The following is a 15,817-nucleotide window of genomic DNA, read 5'->3' on the forward strand; positions in this document are numbered from 1 at the left end:
AGAGAGAGAGAACCTACGGCAAGGTGGTCGCGTCCGGGATTCGGCTGGGCGGCGGCGGCAATGGCGTGATGGGTGAAGAAGGCAAATGAATAGTTTTTTAAAATGGGCAAATTTGATATTATCCGGTGTTTTGTTTACATTTTGTTTTCTTGAAATTTCTTGTTCAAAGCTGAGGTGTCAACATTTGACTGGTGAGCACAAAACATAAGTTTTGTGCAACGACGACGTAGAAGTTAAACTCAACAAGATATTGATTTTTTTTTTTTAACATGTCCGCACCAGAGGGGAGGGGGATTCGAACTAGTGACCTTCATTTCATTAAGTATGGTCACAGCCAATAAATAATAGCTTGTGGTATAGCATTTCTCAATGGGCCTTTAAATCTAAGAATGAGCCCAATTAAAGTGAAGACCATGAAATAGGCCTATAGAGGACTAGAGTGATAATGGTAGTAATTCTGTGAAGAAAGAGAGCTGAGTCATTGGCATTGGGAACAAACCTTGTTGTGCAACCACATATTTGAACTTATTGAACAAAGCACGTGGTGCCTATTTAAGTTTATATGGTCTGGGATGAAGATGATAGACTTAATTTGTGAGAAGAATGCTCATATTCCTTTTGTTCGGAGGAGAGGGGGTGGTGGGTTCAATTCTCTTGAATGGGAATAAGGAAAGGCAATGATCGAGTTGCGAGCAGAGGAGTGGCAGAGAGATGGGTGGTCGATTGGGAGTAGTGTTCAGCGGAGGAGAGAGCCGATGTGTTTGATTCTCTTAAATGGAAAGGATAAATTTTATTGATCCATGTAGCGAATATGGTGAGATTTGATGTTTTCATTTTAATTCATTTCGATACTTCACACTGATGTGTCTATCTGTTATTAGAGAGGATACATACCAATTACCAGGCTCCTATATATAAAAATTATTGTCACCGATTAAATTAACCACTTCAATTATAAACTAAACGAAAACAATTGAGGCCACCAAATTTTATTTAAATTTACACGTCAAAGACCATATTAGCTCATCTTTAACAAGTGACTTGTGTACACGTGTGATGGTAGATGCTATTTGATTGGTGCTCATAATATATAGCATTACCCAACCATGATTACATATCATAAAAATTAATAGGTTGACTTTTTTCTATTGGAGGGGTATGTGAGTAATTTTATGGGTCTCTCTTATGTCCCTCAAAAAAATGATGTGATTTTTAAAATTATTATTTGATTAAAACTCAATAATGATCAATCACAAGTCTATAGTAACTTTAAGAGCTATATTATTCTTAGAGGGACACGAGAATGACACAAGAAAGACTATTAGCATTATTCATAATACGAGGACTCGTCTCAAAGAAGAAAGTGCTTGGGATATTATAGTTTATACTAAAATTTTCTTATAGACACACATTTCCTATGGACGGGGCTATATAAACTCTCATAACCCCATCGCGCTTCTCTTTTGCTTTCTTATTAGCACCATCGCTCGGCCTAAAAAGAGAGGGAGAGAGAGAGATATTAGGCAGATAAAGGCGTTTTAAATGCAAATCCTTGGTTCACGAGTGCAGCAGCAACCCAAAGCTTCAAATTTGGCAAGTTCATGTCCCCCTCACTATCTCTCACCTGTTGCCATCAAAGAACAACCAACGATCGAGTTAGATTTCTGAACAACTGAAATTTTAAGAAAAAGGGAAAACGAGGAATTATTGGGAGAAGAAATATTGAAGCATACATTTAACGTGAAGGTGAGTACAAATCTCTCAGAAACTGTGGAAAAGTTGGAGCTCTGAACAACGAAGCCGGCAAGAGACTCAAGCGCCTTGTAAAGTGACAAAGCCACCCCGCCTCCCTTCTCACACACCAATCTCACGTAAAACTCTCTCTCCTCCACCTGAAACACATCGATCTGCATGATGTTCTTGCAGATCGGATGGTGTTCGTTTTGCAGGAGTTGAATCTTCTTTGGACTTTCTGTTGATCCTTGATATCTTTCCGACCCCAATAAGGATGCTTCAAGACCCGCAATCTCACCTTTCAGCTGCTTAGCCTTCGTCTGCAGCTCTTGCACATACAGTAAAGCATCCCCAACAATGGACGCCTTGTCCATCTGCACATGCCCAAGGAGCATCGTTAAATTTGGGGGCAAAAGTTAATTTTTTTTTTTTAAAAAAAAAAAAAAATTGGGACCACCCCTTGGCTTGGGGGCTGGGAAACCCATGCCCAGGAGTAGTTCCACCCATATATATATACAATCCCGCCTGCAAGAGTCGGGTATCGGCTGAGTAAGGACTCAAACAGCTAATCTTGTAGTATTAACTAGACGAGTGGACAGTTCGAACTAATCCTCGTAAACATGGGAAACAAAATAGACATACTTTTGTTATGTTGGGAACCAAGGAACGCAAAGCATAAAGCTTCTCTTTCATCCTTCCTCTTCTCCTCCGCTCCGAGATCAAAGTCCTCGACCTATCAACCTTCGCCTTCTTTGTCGGGGTTGTACTCCTTGTCATGGTGGTGGTAGTGGTTGCGGAGGAATCCTCCCCGTCAATATCTTCTTCTTCCCCGCCAAAATTCGGTAACGAATCAAACACGGAATTCGGGTCAGATGCCATTGTTGTAGCATTGAAGTTGTAGATATCTCCCGGAATCGGATCAAATTGGGTATCCACAAAACATCCATTGATAAGGTCGGTGTCAAAATTAACAACGGGATCTTTCCCTTCTCCTCGGATCAAATCGATGCAGTGAATGAAGTTGGATTCGTCAACAAAATCGTGTAACTCAAAATCGTTCATGTGCACCAGGGAGTTTCCAGAGGCATCCATCCCTATCAAATGGTCTTTGATGGTGAATACATCATGGTTCATGGAGACATGCTTCAAATGATTTATATAATTTTGGTGTGAACGGAATCAGACCAAAACTGTGAAGGGTTGACAAAACAATCATCATAAACAATTAATGCCCTCCAAATAATCAGTTGGTGGTATTTAGGTAGTTTTTATAAGTTGTCACATCTCTCTCTGTCTCTGTCTCTTCTATTTCATTTTTTTAAACATTCTAAAAGTCAAGACTATTATATCTTTGCTAATCTTGGCCCGAAGCATAGTAGAAAATGGCACAAAGAATTGATAGGGACCGATGCATTGGACTCAACAAATTAGTTTTTGGGAGAAACTTCATAAAGTCTTCCTGAATTTTTAGCCATTTTAACAAGCACTTTTTGAATTTTTAAAACTTTCACTTAGGCCCCCTAGGCTTTGGTTTGCTCTCACTTTAGACCTTTTTAACGTTAAAGTCAAACAATTTAACTTTTTATATCCATTTTACCCTCTCCAAAACTACGTCGTTTTGTGTCCTAAAACTACAACACCTACTCAGCCCAAAACGACGTCGTTTTGGGTTGAATTGTGATGTAGTTTTGAAGCCCAAAACGGTGTAGTTTTGGTTGAGGGTAAAATGGATATAAAAAGTCAAATTGTTTGAATTTAACGTTAAAATGGTCTAAAGTGAGAGCAAACCAAGGTTCAGGGGGTCTAAGTGAGAATTTTAGAAATTGAGGAGGTACTTGTCAAAACGGCTAAAAGTTCATGAAGGCTTTCTGAAGTTTCCCCTTAGTTTTTTTTTCTCGCTATTTTAACTTGTAATGTAACAAAAGTGCTTCACATCCGGCTCAATAAAAGGATTTGTTGAACTGATACAGTATTCAACAAATTTGCTGAGCCTTGTAACTTAACAAATCCTTTATATTAATAATGAAAGTAGTCTTGCTCTATCTCTTCCCTGAAAATAGGAAAAATAGATTATATATATATATATATATATATATATAAAAGTAAAAGTGAATAACTAAAATGTTGAGTTGAATATAGTCATATAGGTGATTTCAAAAAGTTGATAGCTAAAATAGAAAAATTAATTTTTTATCTAAATATTTGTTGAGCCAGATGTGAGTGCTCATGTTGATTGGAAAACTGTTCTTTCGAATCTAATTGAGTCATAGCCTGATCCAGTCTCATCAAGATATGAGTAGAACCCATCGTAATTTACACTAATCATGACATAGAAATTCCCATTGTAGGATTCGAACTCAACTCATGCAATAATATTTACTTAATCACTTAAAATTTTTTTGGAAACTACTAAACCACCACCCTAATGATCGCTTCTTTTGATATATATATATATTTTTTTTGACATATCCGCACAAGGGGGGAGGGAGATTCGAACTAGTGACCTCCGCTTCATTAGGCGTAATCCTAGCCGATTGATCTACCTCTTGGAGATGCTTCTTTTGATAATTAATTATTGCCTCATGCTTCTTATTCGGAATTGGACACTCGTATAATCCAACTTGATGCAAAAAAATAAGGAACTGGTCGAAAGACAAAAATAATGAAGACAAATAAACTTGATATATTAATTAAGTAGAACATGTTTGATGTTTGAGCTTAATCTTATCTCACTTAAATTGATGGAGCATGCGGGTTTTAATAAATATTAAATTAGGGTTCCTTTTTTTTATTTGAGTTAAAATACCAATAATACTCGTGGATTGGTTTGTTTCCAACTTCGTTGTCCTCTAGGGACAGATTGAATCTTGACATAAACAGAAGGCAGGCAAGGCATGGTATGGTTTATCCAATTTTTTAAGGTGTGAATGGAATCTTATGATGTTTAAGATGATGTCATATATAAACTTTCACCAATTTAACCCAAAGAAAAAAAAAAAAAGAAGCATAATTATTATTTAAGATATAGGACAAAAAAAAACTTAGAACCTGTATGAGATTGCGTTTGAGAAATATAGTTTTTAAGTTAAAAAGAACTTTTGGGCAAAAGCTTCATTTTTAAGCTTATGCTAAAAGTGTTTTTTTGGCTATTCTTAGGCATTTTGATCAATTAAAAGCGCTTTTAATATTTTTTTATCAAACGAGTACTTTTTTCTTCAAACAGACTTTTTAAGTGTTAAAAGCACTTTTAAGTCCCTCAAACGCAATTCCAAATAGGCCCTTACTATAACAAGGTAGGAAAATTATCAAGTATATCACATGTCACTTTCCACGTGTCACTATTTTTTCTAATTTTTGGATACTTACTCTCTAAATTAAAAATCTAATGCTTCAGTCTCAGATTGAGATCCACGACAATTAATTAGTTGTCTAATTGCCACTAATTTGGATAGTTAGTACAAGAGAGTTCTTATAAAATCACTTATCTAAATAAGTGGTCGGATAGTTTAAGGTTCTATTTGTTTCGGCATAAAATGATTTATGAAAAATATTTTTTGTATTTCTTAGAGTTTGATGCGACGAAAAATACTAGTCAACAAAAAATATTTATGTTTGACCGAAAATTTTTATTTAATTTTCGTAAAATGGGTTTCAATTTTCCAAAACTATAAACTATTTTCTGAATTTGAGCTTTTCATTCTCAAGTCGACGAATCCGGAACGGATGTCACTGGGACTCTGCTGGAAGAAAAATGTTTTCCATTTTCTGTCAAAAAAACATTTTATTTCAAAACAAACGAAGCCTAAAATTGATTTGGACAACTAAGTCTCGCATAGGGTTTCTGACAATGACAATTGAAATAATTATTAACAGTGATTAATACTCTCTGTATCAAGAATCTAATGCATCAATTTGGATTGAGATATACGACAATTACTCATTCAAATTCACAATTTGGGTGAATCCCTAGGAGTATAAGTTATGGACCTATGGTATATAATATTTGTATAGGGAGGCTTAATGCAATTGGTGGTTGGTATTTTTAATTGGGTGTGTTACGCAATACTCCTAGCATGCGAGGCGGCGTACGACCACATCGTTCCACGGGTTTAGCACGCGTCTCAAACTCAATTGGAGACTGACTTTTTCTTTTAATTTTAAATGCACATTAACAAAAAAGAGTTGACTTCCATGGTTTTTGCTTGGGGAATGGAGATGAGAAAATTGTCCAGCAATTTTTTTTTTTTTTCTTTTTAAATTCTGGCCATCTATTTCATCCAATAGTCACCATTTCGTTATGTGTCCCATTTAATATAAAAATATAAAATATTATTATTATTTAAAAAATACATATAAATTTAAATAATAAAAAATAAAAATAATTATTAAAAAATATGGGGTGGCTGAACTACCCCATAGGGGTTGGCCAGCCACCCTAGTTCAGCCTTCAACCACCCCCAAGGGCTCCGCCATCCCCAACCGGCCCTTGGGGGTGGCCGAACCATCCCCTAGGCTGAACTGGGGTGGCCAGCTATCCCCTATGGGGTGGTTCAGCTATCCTATATTTTTTAATAATTATATTTAATTTTTATTATTTAATTTTTAAAAAATAATAATATTTTATTATTTTATATTAAGTGGGACACGTGGCGGAATGGTGACTATTAGATGAAAATGAATGATCAAAACTTAAAAAAAAATTGGTGGACAGTTTTCTCACTGTTGCCTAGGATCTCAATTCTTGCTTGAGTGATCTATAATTTAAATTTAAATTTATTTTTTAAAGGTGCCTTAAACAAACGGATGCCCAGGCCTAAATGTGGGTCATCAAGTTGCAGGGCAAAATTTTTTAAAAACTTTCTATAAATAGTAAGTCCTAAATAATACAATTGAATACCTATTTTTGACATTTTAGACAACTCCTCCTAAGTTTTGGCCCCACAAAAAAAAAAAAAAAAAAAAAAGGTCTTAATTTTGCCTCTAATCATGGGCTAGGGCATATTGTCACGACCAAACAATGCTGCATGAACGTGACAAGGTCTATATTTTATATAGAAGTATTTTATGGCAAATCTATTTGGATTAGATAAATTTTGTGGCATCCTACATTGCTTAGGTATGGAAATGGAGATGAAGATGTGCTTATATGTATACTTACACCTTTATGACATCAACGCGTTTTAAAGCTGTGATGGTTATGATTCCATCATAACTCCAAAATTAAGCCAGCTTATGTGTGTGTAGTACTAGGATGAGTGTCCTTCTAGAGAGTTTGATTAAGGGAAGCCAAAAGTGGATAATATTGATTGTCATTGGAGTAGGGTCTTACAAATTTTGTATACCGACTTAATAGATTTCATTAGTGTGACACTGCCTTAAATATGATACGTATTATAATTTTATTAGCTTTGACATGTCACACTATTTTAATTAATGGACGCAATTTGACTATAGAGAGTAATTTTTTTTTTTTTTTTTTTTTTGTAACATACCTAAAAGACCTCTAAGCTTATTTTGATGTTACAATTAACTAATTGTAAACCAGCTAAACCCGTGAACCGATTTTACATTTTTTTTTTCTTTTAAGAAATCCCAAACCATAATTCTATCTAAAAATCCAATTAAAAAAAAAATCTATGATATTGGGATCACCCCGTTTGCATGTGGTCCGGGTAAAAGCCCATAAGTCCATCTGCTTGTTGTCCAATCAGCCCGCGAGCAAGTGGTTTGGGCCAACCTACATGTATGTCCTTCCATCGAACCCAACCACAACAATAATTCGATGTCTCTTTTTTTTTTTTTTTTTTCCTGTTCACAACATGCAACAATGATGAGAGTTTAGTTGACATTTAACAATCCACCAACAAGACATGAAGGGAGAAGAAAAAGGTCCAACAAACCAAGGATGGCCCATGAAATCGCATTGGTGTCTTGTCACTTTTTATAAAGCTCGCTACTCTCAATTGCACACCAACAAACTTCAAAGCTCAAACTTTTCCGTTGAAGATGCTAGAATGGACCGATTCAAATGGTCATACTTTTTTAACTTTATGTTTTTTAATTCTGTGTAAAATTTGTATCTCATTGGTAGTTGGCGAGCAATTTGACTTGGGTTCATAAATTAGTGGTCCAACGGTGTTGGGTAAAGCACAACGGTTGGATTAACATTAAAAATGCTTTTGTTTTGAAACAATTAGCGAGGCAATCCGTACAAGGCCCAACAAACCCCCCAATGATGATTAGATTTTGAGATTAGAAAATGTTTTTTTCTCTTTAAAAAAAAAAAATTGGATAATGATAAGAGAAATTGAAAGAACATGATCCTCTCGATTTCAAATAAACTGAATAATATTCATTTAGTTATAGTGAAATGATATTTTTGTTTTTTTACTTTTTGAGGGGACAAAAATTTGCTTTTAATATATCTAATTGAATATTATCTAATTTATTTGAAACGAAGATGATCTAATTCGAAATTGAGAAGGGTAGCAAGAGGGCGAGGAAGCGACGGAGGTAATGGAACAAGAGAGGGAGTATATTCCCTACATATCTCAATAGGTTAGGTTGCGTGAGGGGTCCGCCAGGCAGCCCACGACATATAATTGGTGCTAGTGTTGCTACCAAATTCTACCAAATTCAGAGACTTGTATTTGGTCGTGTGTCCTGACAAATCAATTTCTATGATTTGTTTGATTTGGCTCCCCTATTATTAGACAAACACTACCGACGAACATATAATGCTTTCCATCAACTCAAACTCTCTAACCTATCATCCATGGAGAAATATATATATATATACACTGAAGAAGTAACCAAAATCGATTCTCTGAATTGTTTTGCTAAAAACAAATAACTGGAAAAAGAAAAGAAAAAATAACAGACAACAATCAACAAAATGTATTTAAAAAGAAAAAGAAAAATCAACATTATGTTAAATATCATCAATGTGACTTGGCATTTACTTTGGTTTAATCACATGCCTATACCTAAACAATAAAGCACCTACACAACGTCGGAATTTAACAAGTTTTGTGTTGTTTGTCAATGTGGGCATGACTTATGTGGGAGCTTAATAACCTATAGATTAACAGTTAAAAGTGGTTAACTCTATTTATGATTCGGTCAAAATAACACAATACAATGAGATTAGTTAAGAGAATAAGAAGATAATGATTTTATAGAAACATATAATAAGATAAATGTAAAACGAAATAATATGGAATAAAGAAAAGAGAGAAAGACACAGAAATTAAGGTGGTTCGGTACATAGCCTACATCTACGCACTAAAGGCTCAATAGGCTACATATTTCCTTAATATATGATTTGAGTTCATAGTTCTATTTATAGAGCTTTAACATAATTTCAAATACAAAACAAATCCCTTTAATTAAGGGTAATCAATAACAAATCAAATCAACAATAATCACAAATCAAAAGGATTTATATCCTTAATAAAACAAATAACTATCTTCCTACAAATTTCAATCATTTTTTGATAGGGCCACTATTTAATTACAAATAAACCCTAAAAATAATAAAGATCAAAAAGAACTAAAAGTTTTGGACTAAGGTGGTCAACCACCTCAAAATTGCTGAGGTAGTTTGGCTATAGACCTATAATCGACTAGAGTGATTGTCTATCCACCCCATGGCCATGTCAATGGTTTGGCTACCCTTGCCAAGGTCCTTGAAGTCGGTGGTTCAGCCATCACTAGATTGGTTTTGAACTACGCAGAGGTTACCTACATGTCTCATTTTGCAACTGCAATCCCACTTGAATGGCTCATATAATCAGCTCAATGAAATCGTGAAAAAATAATACTACACATTCTCTCATTCTCCATGATAATCTATAGCACTATTCAATGGTGGGGCAAGCTTATTTCAGAGCTAGCCTAAATAATCGATCTTCAACATAAAATATAGACAACGTAAAAGTAAAACCACCCTATCGCATTGATACCCTAAAGCAGTGCCATTCTTCAGACACAAGATAGACTGTGAGCCAGTGAACCATAGATAGATAGAGAGAGTGGCACATACGCGCGTTGGACCACTCTCGACCAGACCTTATTATTTATTAATGGACTCGACAGTTCTACGTGGAATAGTGCTGCGCGTGCACTACTGTCCTACCCTATATAATTAAATTAAAAATTAAAATACAAATAGAAATAGAAATACAAGTAGTGTTGCTTTCCAGCCAACCCATTCGCCGCAACAGAACGTATCTATATATCTATCTAGCTTCTGGAAAGTAGAAAGATCGGACCCCACTCCCCGGTCCTTTCTCCACGTGGGCTAACAGTCAGATCCAACCACCTCATCCACACAAACCCCAAACAAAATCTCATCCATTCAAATTTAACAGTAACTGCATAAATATAATATCAATACAATCTCAAAATAAAAAAAAACACAAATAAACGGAACAAGAAGCATCCTCCACCGACTCCCGTCCTCTACGGCTCTACCCATAAATTAAATCCAAAAATAAATTAAGGTAAAAGTGAGAAAAGAAAAAGAAAAAGAAAAAGAAAAATAGGAACTCAAAAATTTAAACAGGCATCTGAAATTAGTATTCAGGACAAGACAAATGAGGAAATGACGGTGACCAGTACTGCGCCCAAAGCAGAAGCCTTCACGTGACCAGCTCCGTTGTCCGAGGTACTGTTCTCAGAATCGTGGGACGGCGCGTCCGACGGGGCACCTCCCGGCGTATCTGTCGGCGGAGCAGGTGGAGACGCAGTTGCCGGAGACGGTGCCACACTAACCGGGCTCGGCGCCAAAACTGGTGCGGGACTTGGCGACGTGGTCGGCACCGGCGCCGGGGCAGGCGAAGGCGATTTTCCGAACAGCTCGGACGGAAGAAGCACATCGCCCACGGTGAAAATGGCTAGAGGCGTTGAGTCGAGCACCGTGTCGGCGATCCTGGACGAGTCGACTCCAGTGTGAAGAGTGACCTCGTCACCGGCAGTGGTAACCTTCAGTTCGTACTTTCCGGCACCGTTGGTTGCCAACGTAGTGAGCGGATCCTTGGTGGTCTTCAGCGTCCCGAGTGGAGTATAACCAGCGCGTGCATGATATAGTAGTAGCGAGACTATTTCGGCATTGCTGAGCTTGCTCAGATCAGGCACACTAGGCGCCTTAAAAGCTTCATCGTTCGGCGCGAAAATGGTCAAACCCTTCTCAAGTGCTGACTCATAAGTTTTCTTCACACCGTTAGTAGTAATCAACGACGCAAAAGTTTTACACCCAGCCTTTTCAAGGGCGGCTGTTATATTGACGTCCGAAGCTGAAGGAGCCGGCGCGGTGAGCATCCCCGGCGCGATGATCGGCGAGTTGATCTCGAGGACGGAGACGTTGTAGGGGATTTGCTTCACAGACTTGGTGTAGCTGGAGTCGAGCTTGGATCCGGGAGCCGCGGAGCCGAAGCCGACCTTGCCACCCTGGAGGTCGGTGATGTTGACAAACCCCAAGTTGCCAGGGGCATTTCCGGTGGTTTGGTAAAGAGTGGTGGTGAGGGTTGTGCCCTTGGAGATTTGGTGGAGCTTGGGTGGGTCGTAATAGTCGAGAAGGACGAGGAGGCTGAGCGCCTTTTTGATGACGGAGAGGGGGTGTTTGGCTGCGAGGGCGGACATGGCCGCATTGTTCAGGACGAGGACAGTGATTGTTTGGCGGCTGTTGATGTCGTCGGCCACCTTTGTTTGGCTCAAGTAGCCGTTGAAGACTGAGTACTCGGGGTGGCCTGAGAGAATATCGGTTATATTGTGGGCCGAGATGGTGGCGGTGAGGGCTGTGAGAGCGAGAAAGAGGAGGATTGGCTGCGATGCTGCCATGGTTGGGCACTGGAGAGCGAGAGAGAGAGTGAGGAGGGGGAGTGTGAGACTGCCCGAGCTTAAAAGAGATGGGGTTAGGAGAGTTAACTAGGGTTGAGAGGTTTCGTTAACCATGGTCAATGCAACGGTCAGGGGACGGGAGGGGGCCACGTGAGAGTGTGAGGGGGCAGCAGGGTTTTGCTCACAGCTGGAAATGAAAAGGAAATTCTGTGGCATATTTCTTTGCCAATTGTTCCTGCATCCCTTTTGGTTTTTTTTTTTTTTTTTTTGGGTTGAATTGACGAGAATGGCCTTTCTTTTTGCTTTAGGGGAGTTACGATGAAGATGGTTCTCAACGGCTCTAAAGTCTAAACAAGCCCAAGGTTGACAGTTGAGGAAACTTGATAATCGAATAGAAGGTTCATCATATGATCACATGGAACTGAAATACATGTGTTTTTTTTTGTAACATTGACAATGAGGCAAATTATGTACCGCGTAGTATATGAAAAACTCTGCAGACTTCAAGGACAATTGTGTCAATTGATGATTTGAGATACGAATATATTATGTAAGATAGTATCAAAGTACTAAAAACTTTTTTGCTTCACCACTTCGGTTGATCATTGAGGGTTACTTTAAGAAATGGTAAATGCATGATGGGTTGAGGTTTGTGGCCTTTGGGCAGCCTAGGGGTCACCACTCACTTGGGGTTAGAATGTTTTGTATAAAAATTGTGGAAAAAATGTAAAATCCGTCCGTATAGGATTTTATTTGATTTATAATTAGTTTTATGTGGTATTAAAATAAATTTATAGGTAAAAAATAATTTCTTCTTTATAGTCAAATTTTATTTATAGTTAATAGATAACAATAATGTGACTCGTCAGAACCAATAAAATTATGATACGTGTTTTATTTAAGTCAATATTACCTTAACAAAATATATTAATTCAGTTGGCAAAATTTGAATTTATGGAGTAAATTATTATTTTGGCATATCTCAGGGGCTTCTGAGTTCATTTTAATATCAAAATGAACTAATTGCAAATTAGATAAACCATATGGACTAATTTTATATTTTTGCCTAAAAACAAATGAAAAAAAAAAGAAGCTATGCTGTAAAAACATTGATATTGAATAGAATTTTTCAAATATTAACCATTAGTTTTTTTTTTTTTTTTTAAATGATAATTTTTTTTGTCATATTCATCATGTATCATTTCATTGTTTATCATATTTAACTATTATTTATCATCTTATTGTTTATCCTAAGAATAATATATATATATATATATATATATATATATATATATATATATATTGAGAAGAATCCTAAGAATAATATTGATATAACAAAAATTCTACTATTTAATTTAAAAATAATGATTAAAATTTAAATAATTATGCTCTTAGAATATTCTAAGAATTATTTTAAAAAATAAATAATTTGATCCAATATTTAAAACCCTTCACAATTTTATTAGTTAATCTATTATAACCCAAAGTCTGGCTACACTTCATGACGCTTTACATCTCATAAACCCAAGTTCTATTTTGGACTTTACCTTTATACATTTTGGGTCTCTTTGGCAAAAGACCTTAATGGCCCCATTCTATTTTTCAAAAAAATTCAATTTTCTAATACTCATTGAGAAATTTATTCTTCTTTTAGTTTTGCCTATACTAAGGATTTGTTTGGGATTGTGTTTGAGGGGTCTAAAAATACTTTTAACACTCAAAAAGTGTGTTTGAAGAAAAAAAATATTCGTTTAGTAAAAAAATTAAAGGTGTTTTTAAGGGTAAAAAAATTATAAAAATGGAAAAAAAGAACTTTTGGCAAAAGTTTAAAAATGAAATTGTTGCTTAAAAGCCATTTTTGACTTAAAAGTTCTACTTCTCAAACACAATTGAAAATAGGCTCTAAACCTAAAATCCTAGTTCCGCTTTTATGTGATTGGATTGTTGTCAATATCTGAATTTTATTTTTTATTTTATTTTTTTGGTCTTTGTATTTTGAATTTGAATTATAATTGTATTGTTTGTTTGTACTTGTTCTTACTCAAGTTAAAAAAAAAAAAGTTGAATAAAAGCAAAATGTAGTGGTTAAGGCAATTCACAGTAATAAACCTAGGCTTCTAAGGCGAACGACCCCAAAATATTTTGCTTCATTTTTTTTATTGCTTCTATTATTTTCCACAATTTATAATTCATTACAAGTTCCAATGACTTCCATTGCCAACAATTCATATGATTGTTGTTATAAATCATGTTCAATGTTCTTGAACAAGCTTATGGACGTGCTACAAAATGTATGAAGGCAATTTTTTTTTTTTTTTTTAATTTTAATTTTTAATTTTTTTTCTAACAAATGGGTAAGAATGGACGACCACTATGACCACTCTAGTTGAGCGTAACCATGATAGCACCTAAATGATGGAAATCACAGGCACTTTTTCAATACCAATTGAATTGCTGCCTGACCAAGTCCTACTAAGATGAACCCAAGTGACTAATATTAATTAAACTTGTGTAAATGATTTTTCATTGCATATAATCGAATTCATGTCCTAGTACGTGCCCAACCTCATAGAAATTTCCTTGATACCATTGATTGTAGCCTAACCGAGCCCTACTAGGATGAACTCAAGGTGACTAATATTAATCAGGCTTGTGTTAATTGTTTTTCATTACAAAGAGTCGTACACACACCTTAGCCCAATCTCATAAAAGTTTCCTAATACCACTACACAACTGTCATTATTACAATTATGGAGGCAATTTGAGTGATTGTAATCCTTCCCATAATTCTTTTCTTGTAATTGTGAGTTGTGAAAAGTCGTAGGAATCCAGCTTTTGCAACTTTCAATATTTATTTTGCATTAATAAGGGACATTCGACCAACTGTGTACCACTGAGCAATGGGCCACACTGCTCGTGCTTGAAATCATATGTGACTGTAAAGAATAAAAAAAGAAATCATATGTGACTCATTTATTAAGTGCTGCTGCATCCAAAGGCAAATAAACTATAGCTTCACAAGCACTTTCGACTACAACGAACTGATAAGTTTAATAGATATCATTGCATGATCAAATTCATGCTGGGGATCCGAACTACTTAGGGTTTGGTAGCATTTGGGTTATATCGATGGCCCGTGGGGGCTAAATTTTAAGATTGAATCTCATAATAAAAAGCGCTCGGAGTTATTGGCTTGGGTGCTATTAAATTATTGGTGGAGTTGGTGTTAAGTTATGACTCGAACGGTCTTAAGGGAGTGCCTGCCATTCTAACAGTCGAGACCCCTATTGAATGATGCCCAACAAATAGATACTACTATGGTCATGTTCAAGTAGAGTAACCACTAACAGTCAAGACCTCTACGTAACTTTTAAAAGCATTAGAGAACGAATGATAAGCAATTTTAAGGCAGGAAATTAACTTTTAATAAAGGCGGGGGTAGTGGCAACTCGAGTAATGCTACGTACCATCTTTTTGTTTCCTTTTATCCCTTAAAGTTAATGTGGCTTTAAAAATAATTAACATTAGCTTTTAACTATTTTCAATGGTAATTTTTATTTAATGTTTGTACCATTTGGTATTACTGAATCAAGTCAATAGAGTGGACTGTTATGAATATCGACTGTGTATATAAGTTTTTAAGCACCTCACCTTTGTAAGTGAATTATACTTAAGTGGACCCAAAACCTATATATATATATATATTTTTTTTTTACATGTCCACACAAGGGAAGAGGATGGAGGATTCGAACTAGTGATATCTGCTTCATTAGACGTGATTCACAGCCGATTGAGCTGCCCCTTGAGGATTGGGTTAGAGTGATGTTGAGATAAATGGATGAACGATTGTTTGATTTGGTGTATCTAAAAAATATATTTAAGCTACTGATGAAAAGATCTTGCAACGCTTCTAATACACGAAAAATCATTGAAGCATGAAGGCAACTCAATAAATTGATATTAGACATTAAAAAATAAATTACAGTTTACATTTATATTATATTTAGTGTGACAGCTAATTTTTTAAAATTTGTTATTGATATTTAGCAATATTTTAATAAGTAATTTTGCATTTCTTGTCCTTTGGATGAAACCCCTAGCTTCACCACACGTAGATTAAAAGGAGCAAACTCTTTCGGTGCAATTGCATAGCTATTGTGGACATTTTCTTTTTAACTTTGTAAAGTCGCATGTAGCCTGAAGCCCGAAGAGGCTACAAACAAAAACAAAGGCCTAAAAGCAG

General features: G+C 36.0%; 2 protein-coding genes across 2 annotated transcripts; both read right to left on the reverse strand.

Annotated features, from left to right (window-relative positions):
• Nucleotides 1-1,519: 1,519 nt before the first annotated feature.
• On the reverse strand, nucleotides 1,520-2,829 carry FRU (FER-like regulator of iron uptake). Its single transcript, XM_059603356.2, has 3 exons — nucleotides 2,377-2,829; nucleotides 1,734-2,108; nucleotides 1,520-1,624 (listed from the first exon to the last, which is right to left on the reverse strand). The coding sequence occupies exons 1-3, from the start codon at nucleotides 2,824-2,826 to the stop codon at nucleotides 1,520-1,522; spliced, it is 930 nt and encodes a 309-aa protein (XP_059459339.2). The 5' UTR covers nucleotides 2,827-2,829.
• Nucleotides 2,830-10,075: 7,246 nt separating this feature from the next.
• Nucleotides 10,076-11,708, reverse strand: FLA8 (FASCICLIN-like arabinogalactan protein 8). The gene has a single exon (XM_059600939.2). The coding sequence runs from the start codon at nucleotides 11,572-11,574 to the stop codon at nucleotides 10,318-10,320; it is 1,257 nt and encodes a 418-aa protein (XP_059456922.1). The 5' UTR covers nucleotides 11,575-11,708; the 3' UTR covers nucleotides 10,076-10,317.
• Between the last annotated feature and the right edge of the window lie 4,109 nt (nucleotides 11,709-15,817).

This window comes from Corylus avellana, chromosome 6 (genome assembly GCF_965113065.1).
Source record: "Corylus avellana chromosome 6, dhCorAvel1.hap1.2, whole genome shotgun sequence".
NCBI classification, from domain to species: Eukaryota; Viridiplantae; Streptophyta; class Magnoliopsida; order Fagales; family Betulaceae; genus Corylus; species Corylus avellana.